The 13210-nt window shown below is 40.2% G+C and overlaps 1 protein-coding gene across 14 annotated transcripts in view; it reads left to right on the forward strand.

Annotated features, from left to right (window-relative positions):
- Positions 1–11949, forward strand: part of IKZF2 (IKAROS family zinc finger 2) — a 33987-nt gene extending 22038 nt beyond the window's left edge. For 8 of the 14 annotated variants that reach the window (XM_053470976.1, XM_053470979.1, XM_053470985.1 and 5 more), the window contains 5 exons: positions 913–1179; positions 3763–3930; positions 7673–7807; positions 8713–8856; positions 10777–11949. In XM_053470976.1, the coding sequence (XP_053326951.1) occupies positions 913–1179; positions 3763–3930; positions 7673–7807; positions 8713–8856; positions 10777–11501 (1439 nt within the window). In that variant the 3' untranslated portion in view covers positions 11502–11949. The remainder of the gene's footprint in view (positions 1–912; positions 1180–3762; positions 3931–7672; positions 7808–8712; positions 8857–10776) is intronic. The other 6 variants (XM_053470980.1, XM_053470981.1, XM_053470982.1 and 3 more) reach the window with 3 other exon arrangements.
- The last annotated feature ends 1261 nt before the right edge of the window (positions 11950–13210 follow it).

Here is a 13210-nt window from a genome sequence, read left to right on the forward strand (position 1 = left end):
CCCCACACCGTATTTGACTTATATTTCCATCATCAACTTCCTAATTCCCTATTTTTAATACAGACAAACTTTGGCAATTCTGCCACTTTCAGCTGAAATAACATGCTTATTTTCTTCTAAGACCCACATGTTGGCTTCCTTGTCTGTGGGAAGGATGATGCCTTGAAGAACCTCCTAAAACACAAGAAAGTGGCTGTTCTAAAACACCATTCTTCTAGAATAGAATATATATAATGTTGTGTGTTTAATATGTAAAGTAATTCTGATCTTGTACTGCAGCTGATACTGAGAATCTCTTGCTGGGTGGTCATTGGAGTTGAAGTTCCAACAACAGGAACATGTATATAGTCACGACTGGCCATGTTTTATTACTTATTATGATTATTAGATAGTGTTCCTTTTAAAATTCTCTTACAATGGTATCCTTAGTTACTCTTCTCATGAAATAGTTTCTTTCTGTGCTGTTGCACCTACTTACAAGGCTGTAGTATTGTGTATTGTATTGTTATAATTTGCTCGACTCGGCCATTGTGCCACACACACACATCACTATATTCATATACAATTTTATGGACTTATAAAATCAGTATGATTTACTTAACTGTATTGGTACAACTTCATTGTAACATCTTCATGTGTCTACAGTACTTGACTTCTTAATGCTGCATGTGAAATCTGAATAGTCTTTTTGTCTACTTGTTGTATCGAATACCTAAACCAGACTAAACAAAGTATGAAATGCTGAAAAGTGAAGCCAATAAGACATTTTCTGGGTAGTATGGGGTAGGCATTGTGTAGAGTGCTTAAGTGTAGCATACAATTTCCCACTGGGTCCTTATAATATATATATATTATTACAGAAGGCGTTACAATGAATTATTGTTAATGTGGGATTGTCTTTTGATCTTTCAGCAAACTCAGTGAAGATGGAGATGCAGAGTGACGAGGAGAGTGATAGGAAGCCCCTTCGAAGAGACACCCCAATAAGGGTGCAAGAGGACGAGAGTGGCTTAGACGAGTCCCTGGCCGAAACCAATGGGATCTCCGACACACGTATCAACCAGGAGCTGTCCCTTGATGGAGGCATACGGCTTCCGAATGGTAAACTGAAATGTGACGTCTGTGGCATGGTTTGCATTGGCCCCAATGTGCTAATGGTCCATAAGAGGAGTCACACGGGTAAGCAGCCAGAAGCCGAACTGCCTGTAGCATCTGATGTTAATATTACCTGATACTATTGCCTGTTTTCACTCCCTTTAAAGGCAGATTGTGTCCCGAGTACCATATGGTTCAAAACGCATACTTTTGGGTACAGGAATCTGCCATATGATTTATGTTAGTAAGAGATTTCCTTGAGTCGCAATTAAACCCCAGATTTCAACTCTTTGTGAAAATGCACATACTTCAGTGTGGTGAAGAAAGATGTGGCTTCACAGACATTAGTGTGTGCACTAATTGTGAAGCATTCTGCAGCTAGTACACTGCTGACAATGTACTTCTTACAAAGTATATGAATTTAGAGAACCCCATGTTACTACTGCCCATGACAACTAAAATAATTGTCAAACTTCTTTATATGCCATTTATGTTGTGTTCTAGTTATGTTATCTTAGTCCAGTCTACTAGACGATTACCCCCCACTCCTTATCATACTTCCTGTAGTAAGCAATAGAATGGCTCAGTGTTAATCACCTAGCCAGACACTAATGAAAGTCTATGTGTAGAATGGACTTTATTAAAATTGATCAGCTCCATGTGGTGTTTGAGCAGGGAGACTCACCTAAAATATCATGACTGAATGTCCACGTCTGTAGATAAAGAAGTTGATTGAAACAAAAACAAAAAAAGAACTTTCTTGAATGCTAAGCTACATTACTTTGTGCATTATTGTATTTAAAGCTCAAGGAGAAAATATTTTTTCAGTGGGACTTCCTCTTTAACCACACATAGATTTCCTAATAAAATTTAGAAAATTTCTTAGACCAACTCCCATCTATCAGGCCATTTTTCTTGTTGAAACCAGCCCTTCTTCTTTCCACTAAACCTCTGTAATGGAGGCTACTTTGTTTTGTGACAGTCCTATTCCACTTTATGGCTGCCGTTAAAGCTCGGTAGAGTAGCAAGTTTGCCTTTAGATGGGAGATTCCACGTATAAGATGGTTGCTTGGTTCTGTTGTGCATGCAAATGAGATAGTTGTAAGCTTTTGGAAGAAGGATGATGCATGTGGCAATAAATCGGCACATATCACCACAATGATTTTCTGCTCGACTGAAACGTTACGGTTAGAAAATAATATATGAACAAGACAAGGCTGCTATATAATTGTACAGAAGGCCTTGGAAGTGCTATCCTTTAGCCATATATCCATATCATATGATAAGGATTGAAGTATCCGAATTTATGAAAAAGTGAGAAAAAGTTATGACACTATGACCAGGCAAAGTGAATTTGCAACGTTCACAAGAAAACTGTAAAATGTGTAAATTCCAAAAATCCTCCCTGCCGCTATTCGTAGATGTACACCACTTCCTATTCATGAAAACGCCATTGAGTAGTAGAAGTTGATATTGTGAATGGGAAAAATGCTTAAATCTTTAAGAAGCCAATTTAAATTGTGGTGATATTGGACTGTGACCTGTATTCCATGTGAATTCATTGGGTATGTTTGCAATAGCTCAGGTAATATTACATTTGGATCCTTCAGGCATTCTTCAATGGGGCAGTCATCTAATAAAAAGGACATCTCTCTCACATAGAAAGATGACCACGGCCTTTCACGCTTCCGCTCTACCAGTGGGAACGCGAAACGACCATGGAATATTCTTTAATATAAATGCTGGGTGACTGAAGCAGTATGATACCTTTTATTGGACCATTTTATGATTTTTACAAGGTTTTCTTCTTCTTCTCTGGGGCACATCAAGGACAACAGTGTTAAAGGACTGCAAATTTACTAAATCTCTAGCAATGAGAGCAAACATTACTTCTGTAACCTCACTTTCTTTCCATTCATTCTCAGTGACCCCTTACATGTTGGGCTGTTTCGCAGAATCAATAAACTAATTTTAAATATATAATTTTCAATGAAATTGATGCTTTCAACTCACCAAAAAAGTTAATATACACCAGCGTTGCCCAAATTCCGAAGCCTGCAGTAAATGGTACATCAAATTCCTAAACGAGCACCTGCCTGGTAACTTTTGACTAATGACTGCTCACCTTTTTGGGATTCAGGGGGTTAATGTGGAATTTCTGCCCCTTATATGACAGCATATGATGACTTCTATTATGAAGACTATGGGGCCTTGATATAATTAACCCCTTCACTTACGACCTGGCTGATGTTGTTGTATCACCCAGTGAACCTTTAGTGACAGATTTCGTTATGTTTCTTATATATTTGAAATAACACTCTTTTTAATATGCTTGTATTAATTCTGCAGTGGCTTTTGTGAATGTACGCTTTGGAAGCAAACAATGACAGTGTACTCCCACCGGGGTCATGAAACATTAAGCAGTCTCTTCATAGTTCACATTATGCGAAGGCTTCAACCTCTGGAGGTGAAATAGTTAATGCAGTGAAGTGACCCCAAAAAACTCATTTCCAAATCAAGGACCGTATTTTGCGACCCAGGGCCTAATCTCTGGATAGCAAGCACCTTTGATTATGAGGCGGTGGGATTGCACTGTTATTTGGATTGCACGAAGTCCACGTTCCAGCTTCTCTAATGAGTAAAGGCTCTGATTTTGTCTTTGTCCAGGCGAGCGCCCGTTTCACTGTAATCAGTGTGGAGCATCGTTCACCCAGAAGGGGAACCTTCTACGGCACATAAAGCTACACTCCGGGGAGAAACCCTTCAAATGTCCGTTCTGTAGCTACGCCTGTCGGAGGAGAGATGCACTCACAGGCCACCTCCGAACACACTCTGGTGAGACCCTCATGTTATGTTGTGTAAAGGAGAAACGTTTGCATTCCTGAAGAACAAAATTACATAAGTTGCTCTGTTTCACAGTCTGCTGAGTCCTAGTTAGTTGTAGGTTGGAGTGCGGTTGGCCAAACGTGTCTCTAGGAATCTATCCCCGTCTAGATCCAGGCAGAGCACTCTGGCTGAGAGTGTCAGTCCAACGCCCACAACACATTCCAGTTATAATGGGCTCCAACCTATGTTGTTAATGCCCAGGGCCAGTATTTGCCGGTTGTATATAATTATTTCAGCAATTTTAGTCAATACTAGGCATTTTAGTATTTAACACTTTAACATGGGAAGATACTGGCTTTGAAGTTTTATTTTAATAAAAAAGTATACCTCTAAATTTCAATGTGATAGGAGTATCATTAGATGAAGATACAGCTAGTTCTCATCTTTTTGGGTGACATCAGCCCACTCAGACTTCCCCCAGTCAGCAGTGTACTTTTGAGTGAGTACGGTTTTACTAAGTTCCTGCTTGAGAACTTTGCAAAGTCATATTCCTCGCCTCCAGCCGCTCCTCCTCCATGCTGGATCCTCTGCGTGTTATGTGACATGTAAGGTGTGGTATTGGGGGTGGCTGCTGACTGGAAGCAAACAAGCCTTTTCACTGGATTTTCCCAAATACTACCACTTTGGCCACTTGCCAATTGTGTTACAGTACTGAGGAAATTCACCAGGGTATTTCACATCTCAAATTCACATCTTTCTCTGGGTATTTCTGTAAATATGCATACGTTATTTAGATTCTTCTAGGACATATATCAGTAAGCATAATAACGTATACAAATATTCCGTGTTATCTCATTTGTCTGATGTGTTTGTATTGAGGAATTATTATTATAAAGTAATGTCAAAAACAATCACATTTATGTAACCACGTAGCTTTAAATTTCATAATCTCATCATAATTCCCCTTGTTGGGTCTTCATCTGCTCTTTCCATTCACTTTCTGTTGAAAAGGCGTTTGATAATATATATGATTTGGTTACTGGAGTAGAGCATAGAATGGGCAATGCTTTACATGCATGCGCGTCTCTTGCATTTGGTACATAGTATGTACCAGCATGCACCTGGCACCAGGACCTCACCTAGAGTATTTGGCACCCAGGTGGATCCATATTTGTGTGCCCCCCCCACGCACACACACTTTAAAATGTAAAAACACCCACAAAAATGTAACGTTTGCAAGAATATTTATTGCACAAATGTGTAAACTGGAAAGAACAAGAAATACAAAAAATAAATTAACTAATAAATAAATACATTGAAATAAATAACATGTACTGAACAGACAACAGAGTTTTCTGTAATACCAAAACCAAAAACACATGTCCGAAGTAGCCAATCAGTAATTTCCTTGTAATTTTACTTGCACAATGTATAGATCATTTTTTTCTTTTTATTCAGTATGTTTACCGTTACAATGTTTGTGGCCCTTTAACATATATTGTTAGCACTGATTTCCCATTTTTTTAATTTTTGTTATCTTCCTTCCTTTATCCCAGCCTGTCCCTGCTTTATCCCAGCTTTTCCTCTCCTTTTACCCCAGATTTTTGACCCGTGCTGACTTTGAATCCCTCCTGTTATCTATGCATTTTGTATCCTAGCTCTTCCTTTGGCCAGATTTCCTTGCTTTATCCCAGCATTTCTCCTCCCTTTCTGCATCCCCTGGACTTGCTTACTTGTTCCCTGGTGATCTAGTGGGGTGTTTTCACGAGGGGACACACAATTGCATACCCAGGGTGCTCAGCACACTCCGCTCCGCAGCGGACGCACACAGACAGAGCCCAGCGCTCCGCAGCGGACGCACACAGACCTGCAAGTCTGCGACACAGTGGCAGGACTGGAGGTCACATCTCATGGCTGGCACCCCAACCCCCCCCCTTACGTATGCAGCTCCCTGGCACCTTCTTCTATTAGAGGGAGAGTTTAGAGGGCGTATTGATTTACCGTATCGGATGTAGTTTTTCTTTAGTTCTTTCACCCAACGAAAAAAGAAAAAAAATTTGTTTGAGCAATATCCCTGAGGGATGAAAACTCAACAGAGAGGAAAAAAAATGCGCCTGTGAGGGAGTGTTTGTTCAGCAGCATTCCTGATGTGAGCGAGAATTCCACACCCTGCGATCAGCCGGCTGGGCTACACCAGAGAACTCCTGTGACCTGCTGCTGGGCGGCCAGTGGGTTCACCTGGTCAAGACTAGCACCGTGTACAGTATACGGGGAACAAGGAACCTTAATACAATCCAAGTTCTTCTAGAACCCCTGCAATGTCATGTTTCAGTCTGTTCAGCTATTACACTGCAATGAAATATCCATTTTCAAGTATTTTATAAAATTGGTGACTCTCCCAGTTAATAGGTGGATTAATTTACCATGTCACAAACCAGTTAGACATTTTATCCATTACCGAAGACACTCAATTCAGTATCAGGCACTCCAGCCACTGTGGTTTATAAGTTTTATACATGCTAGCTAACTAAGCGCCATTGATATCATTTGTGATGCCAAAGGATGTCTGAACTTCTTTATGCCAGCTTAACTCTAACACGGCTATGAATGGGTGCTTGGAGCTGTATTATAAATCCAAAGTGATATATTATTTGTACTAGTTGCATTCATGGTACTCTCTCACAGACTAGCAAATCCAGCGTGTGCCAGATAGGGTTCCAGCAGAGGACCTTTGGATGAGATGAGATGCAGCTTTGCGAGGGCCAGGAGATGAAGGCACTGACACTGTTCAGTGATTGGGCTGGTGTTTGGTAGATTTCAACTAGAAACTTTAGCCAATAATAGTTGAAAATAAATTACCCCTTTACATAGAAATCCCTTACATCCCAATAAAACCTTTATGATTATTCATAAATTAATAATTCCAGCATCTTCTACTTGGAAGTGAGTACAGTATTTTACCTGGGAGGTATTGAATAAAACTGAATAGGGTAACTGAATCTACATCATATATGCTCTTGCAGAGTATGAGGCGTGAAAGATATTCAGTCCCAAACCAGACATGTCTGCCCACCTTCATAGGCTGTCAGAATGTATAAGCTCAGTGCAAACAATCATCTTTTTTTTTTTAACAAAATATTTGCAGGTAGCATGTTTCCTTACATTGAACGGCAAAGTTATATGACACTTCACTTTTTTGTCATGCATTTTTCTTTGACTTTCTGCTCATTTTCAGTCCTGCAGTATATTGTCCAAGGTCTTAGATCCAGTGCTTGTGACGTAGACACATGTTCATGTCATGAGAAATGTCTGTATCGCTACATTATACTATCCATGGCTTTTAACAAGGTGACAATACCCATCAGAGATACACTGAATGTGATTAAGTCTACTGCCACCTGCCATGGATACACCTAAGCCCAGTAATTGTTGGCAATCCAGTTGAAGCACCTCTTTGCCTTTCTACTGCAACAATGTCCCATTTTAGTGCCAACGTTATCCAGTTCAAATCCTAAAAACTTTATGTATAGAGCAGCAAAGAGTGAAAAAGAGTGCATTTACACAATGGAAATCTTGGTCCTATCTATTTTTAACCTTTTCTCTAGGATGGACAATATAAGTACAGTCTGCATTAATCACTACAAAACAGAATCTAATAAGTATTTAGTAATGTCAATGAGCTCGGCAGCATTTGCAGTAAGACAAGGGTTAATATCCTTGCTGTAACTTGAAGTTCTGTCTTTTTCTTTAGTGGGGAAACCTCACAAGTGCAACTACTGTGGTCGCAGCTATAAGCAGCGGAGCTCCCTAGAAGAGCATAAGGAAAGATGTCACAATTATTTGCAGAACGTTGGAATGGAGGGCGGACAAGGCGGAGGTCATCATGGTGAGTACCCAGCCGTTAGTTTAAATATACCTTTCAGTACGACAGAGATAAAATCATATTCACGTATGGCAACAGTGGAGTATTGGTGATATTAGCTCAAACCCTTTCCTCTACTGTGAAGATCATTCCATATCTTGGGCCAGAAACCTGCGTCCAGTCATTTAGATATGTTCCAAAATGCTGTTGACGATGGATGGGAAAATGACGGTGGTGGATGAAGATCACATTCCCCTCCCAGAAAAGAGAAAACGCCCCAGGGGCTCTGAATTCTAATGTTGAGTATGTTGTCTCCAAGGCAAGGCCTGCTATATCCACGGCATTCCTCTAACACATTTTAGAACAAGGGGAACTTTATTATGGATGGGCCAGCCAATTATGCTTCCTATATTATAAATTGTATTTCCTAGCAACAGAAAATGCCATGTGATGTTTTACGACATCTGATTCAGAGGCAACCTATCTGAATAAGACACTTTGCTGTATTTACTATGCATATTAAAGTCTGTGTTTCTCAAGGCCGTGCAATTGTTTATGTATGTAAACACTCATATGGTTACATATTAATTGGCACAACCTTCCAGATAACCACAGACTACTCCACTCCCTTCCAGAATAGGAAGTCTGTGTTGCAACGTGATCCGCACAGGAGAGGCATTATTAGCCACATCCTGCTTACGGTGTGAATGATACTAATACTAATAAACGTACATTACGTGCGTTGCTGGTGGTGTTGCAGGCGCTGCAGAGTTCTGGTAGCCTGTAAATTTTGGAGAATTGGGGAATGTCACACATTCTATTGGGAGGGCACAGAAGCCATGGACAGCCTTTACATAGAATGATAGTAGTGTGTCGTAGGATCCTGCTAGTGGACACACTTTCTGACATGACCTTGTGGTTCTGTGTAGCATCTCCTATGGACGAGTGTAAGAATCCAGAGACCCTGATGGAAAACAACATGTCTCTGATGCCCTTTGAGAGACCGGCTGCCATAGAGAGATTTACCAACGCCATGGGGAAGCGTAAGAGCTCTACCCCACAGAAGTTTGTGGGTAAGCATTGGCTTTCTTTTCCTACAGTGTGCAGTACTGATATCTCTGTGCAGGGTGCCATAGTCGCCTATTAGGGGGCATAGATCTAAAAAGACCATAGCGTACATCCAAATTTAACAAGCGACCCCCCCCCACCATAGAATGAATAACCCTCTCCATGTATTAATTTACTACAGAAACACACTTTTTTGCTTTTACCTTGGCATTTCTTTCAGAAATCATATAATACATAAATATAGGCTTTGCAGCTGAAACCACTGTTTCCTATGAAAGGAAATGGCATCCATTGTATACACGTTCCAAAAAGGTTAACTTTATGTAGATTTTAATTTCAGTGGGAAGGGGAAGTCCCTGGCAGAAGTGGTGATATGAATTAGTGTTTGTAGAAAGACTAGTGTGTAGATGTGAAGGCTGATATGTTAATAGGCATTCACAAACACACTATATATATATAGGATAGCAAGCCAGATTATTCTAAATATGCTTAGATATTTTGCTTTAGCTAACAACTTCCCATATGCCAGTATTTTGGTAGGGAGATTTAAAAAAACGCAACATAATGAAGACTTGGGTTATGTGAACCCTACGTTTTCACCCCATCGTCATATCATTCTGATCCTACCATAAAAGCAGTGCAGACTACATTATGTGCAAAAGAAACCAGAACACGTTGGGAGCTCACAGGCATCCTAAAAATCAAAGGCCTGGCATGATCCCTCCGTTAGCGCAAACTGAAATTGAGTTTTGACGGAAAGATAGAAACTAGAAGGCTTACTTGGCATGAAACCTATACAGATGATTAGTTTAGCAGAATAACCTTCTCCCATATTATTGGGAAGACTAATCATAGAAAATGCTTGTATTATAGTAAGAAAAATCCAGTAAAAATTCATCTTAAAACATAAGTGACCCCCCCAATACTAGTACTACAGCAGAATGGAAGAGGTTAATTAAACTGATGTATATAATCTTAGCGTATTCCACAAACAAATCAACATTCCCAAATGGCACTGGTGATGTGCAGTAACGGCTGCTGTGTGGTGATGCCAGGTTAATATTGTTTGTCTAAGCAAAGTTTTCACTTCAAGTTCCTTTACATGTTATAAAAGGCAAACAGACATTTCCAAAAAGTCCCTCTATTTACACCGGTTTTCAGGTTGTGATCAGAGCTAGAAATTGAGAGGTACGCTTAATAAGACCACCATGAAGTATTGTTTAACATTTGATATATATATATTCTTTGAAATATTCGTCTCAGTGCCTCGCACAGGAGAAATCTCACTTAAACAGATACTACCATTCAATGAAACAACAATTCTCCAGAACGGCTGCTAGGACTCTGCACAATTGAATATATAGATTGTTACTGTGACAGCCAACACTAATTCCAGGTCTGCCAATAAAACACGCTGTAATATATATGTCAGGCGACAGGAACGATGTCTTCGGAGGAAGATGAGTCTGTGTTTAAGTGGCACTTGCAGGGTGGGGTTGCATGGAGCAATAGGAAGAGATTAAGCAGGAAGCCATGAGCTATGCAGAACAACAGAAAGATATATATGGGATAAAAGTATAATATGAAGCAATTGTTAAAAAGACAGCCATTCTGGGTTATCACTCTGTTGGTAACCTGGTGTAACTCTCCTGAAAATCGCCCCATCGGTACAACTTGAAAATACATTTTATGTAAAAGGGCAATGCTGCCTCTCCCTGCAGCTGAGCTACAAATCCAACTGCCCCCCTGGGCATCGATCAGAGGGTAATGTCCGTAGGTTAATCATGAGCCTGTGCAGTGGTGATAGCCCGGAATTGTCTGATCTGATGCCTGCCGTTAGCTAGACCTGCGTAGTGGAATGTGTTTGAGATTGTCTTTTGACAGTACATTGACTTATACATTTCAATACCTTTTACTGCCTCCAGGTGAAAAGCTCATGCGATTTGGCTATCCTGATATGCACTTTGATATGAGTCTGGCGTACGAAAAAGAAGCTGAGTTAGTACAGTCTCAGATGATGGACCAGGCTATCAGCAACGCCATCACCTACCTGGGAGCGGATGCATTGCGCCCACTGATACATCACTCCGCTTCTGCGCTGTCGGAAGTCCCCCCTGTCATCAGTTCAGTTTATTCTCAGGTCTACCATCCAAACAGGGTGGAGAGACCCACCAGCAGGGAAACCTCAGACAGCAATGATAACAACATGGATGGCCCCATCTCCCTAATCAGACCAAAGAGTCACACCCAGGAAAGAGAGGCATCTCCCAGCAACAGCTGCCTGGACACCACCGACTCGGAGAGCAGTCACGAGGATCGTCAGTCCTATCAAGGGAACAATGCCTTAAACTCCAAGAGAAAGCCGAGTCCAGTGTATCCAAAGGAGGATGGCAAAGCACTCGATGCCACAAAGGCCAACTTAGGCTCTTCCAAGGGGGTCTACAGAGTCTTCAACAGTGAAGGGGAGCAGGTTAGGGCCTTCAAATGTGAGCACTGTCGAGTGCTGTTCCTAGACCATGTCATGTATACCATACACATGGGCTGTCACGGGTACCGCGACCCACTGGAATGCAACATTTGTGGCCACCGGAGCCAGGACCGATATGAATTTTCTTCGCACATTGTCCGGGGTGAGCACCCCTTCCAATAGCCTAGGACTGGAGAAAGCTCTTTTAAAGCTGACTTTACATGAAGAAATACTGCACTTACTCACCCACTTTCTCTCAGACATTAGGTACTCCAAAAAGAGATCATTAAGATGCATTTTTTAAAATTTACATATGTACCCAATTTTTTGACGCATCTGCAAGAAACTGTTCAGCCTCCGATAAATGCTGAAAAAAAATGGAAAACCTTTAAAGACATTTATTTCCTATTTGCGTGGCTGCAAATTTCTATTTTCCATGAAAACGGTAGCACAGAACTAGTGCACTGCGAGTGGTTTCTGAGACGATAATAGATTTTTTTTGTCATTTCTGCTAAATAAGGTAACGCCAGGTAACAACCATACAACATGAGGGATCAAAGGACACAACAATTATGACCTATCATGTAATAATAATTTGTTTGTGAATTAGAAATCCTAATTCCTTGAATGATATCTATAATTGCATTGACATACATCAATTAATACAAATACGGCAGCTGAATCTGCTACCTTTCCAGTAAATTGCTGACATTTTTATTAGTATCCATTTTTAAATAACCAACAAAATTTGCCAATTATTGACTGGGTTATGTGTGCATGTGATGAGATGGGAATGAGTTCCAATAGATATTGTGTCCATACTATTGATGATATATATATCTATATAGATATATATTTTTGACAAGTATTCAAATGCCCTTATTTATTCGGGGGTTTGCGTCAAACCCCTAAATATATATAAATATATATATATATCTCCCACTCTTAGAAGAAGCCAATTTGATGTTTACATGTATTGCTAGGCTTGTAATATCACACTGGAAGTATGGCTATTCACACATCACCCAAAGTCATAGACAAACCATTATTCCTAGGGTTTTGCACCTGGCATACAGATGTTAAACTTTGTGGTGGAAATTGGTTGGAAGTTGCTCCAAATTCAGAAATACAACTTCCGTCTGATGACATACATTTTGATTTTCATCCTGGGCTAAGATTACCGCTTAACGTTGGTGTTGATGCGCTATGGTTAGTTTTTCTATTGCAGAATTAAACAGCACTGGCGATCCCCAGATATGGCTGGTCCTCACACATCTCTTTCTTGATTTTGACCCTAAAGAAATGAACATTTTTTTAAAAATATTTTAAAACCATGGTATCCCCCCCTCGAGTTCCATGGATGACTACTACCCCTAACCCAACTATACTTTTTCTTTGTATAGTGAGCATTTTATTTAAACAAAAATTATAATATTTTAATCAACTGTGTGTACCTATATATTTATGGTTGTTTGAACGGCTCCCTCTCATCTCGTTTTTATGATGATGACATTCAAAAAATCATTGGGGGGGACCTGTGGGGTTGGAAGATATTCACTTAAAGATTAAATCAATCAAAGCAAACTATAAGAATAATGTTTTTTTCTCCTAGTGTAAACGCAATCTTCAATGAGCTTTTTATTAGGTATATAAACTACTAATTCTCCTTATCCAACCCCAGCACTTCCAACAGTATCTGGTTGCATTATTTATTGAGAAATGCCCCAAAAATGTGTTGTGCATATATGTATGCACAGACTGCGTGCCAGGCAGTTCAGATAAGGTTGTTCTACTTGCAGAAGTCTATGGTCTTTCGACAAACACATGCTGAACCGCATTGCTGTTCCTAATCATTTGATATTTCTATTGAGTAATAATAAGGATCAGGGTGG

Source organism: Spea bombifrons, chromosome 7, assembly GCF_027358695.1.
Source record: "Spea bombifrons isolate aSpeBom1 chromosome 7, aSpeBom1.2.pri, whole genome shotgun sequence".
In the NCBI taxonomy this organism is placed as follows: domain Eukaryota; kingdom Metazoa; phylum Chordata; class Amphibia; order Anura; family Pelobatidae; genus Spea; species Spea bombifrons.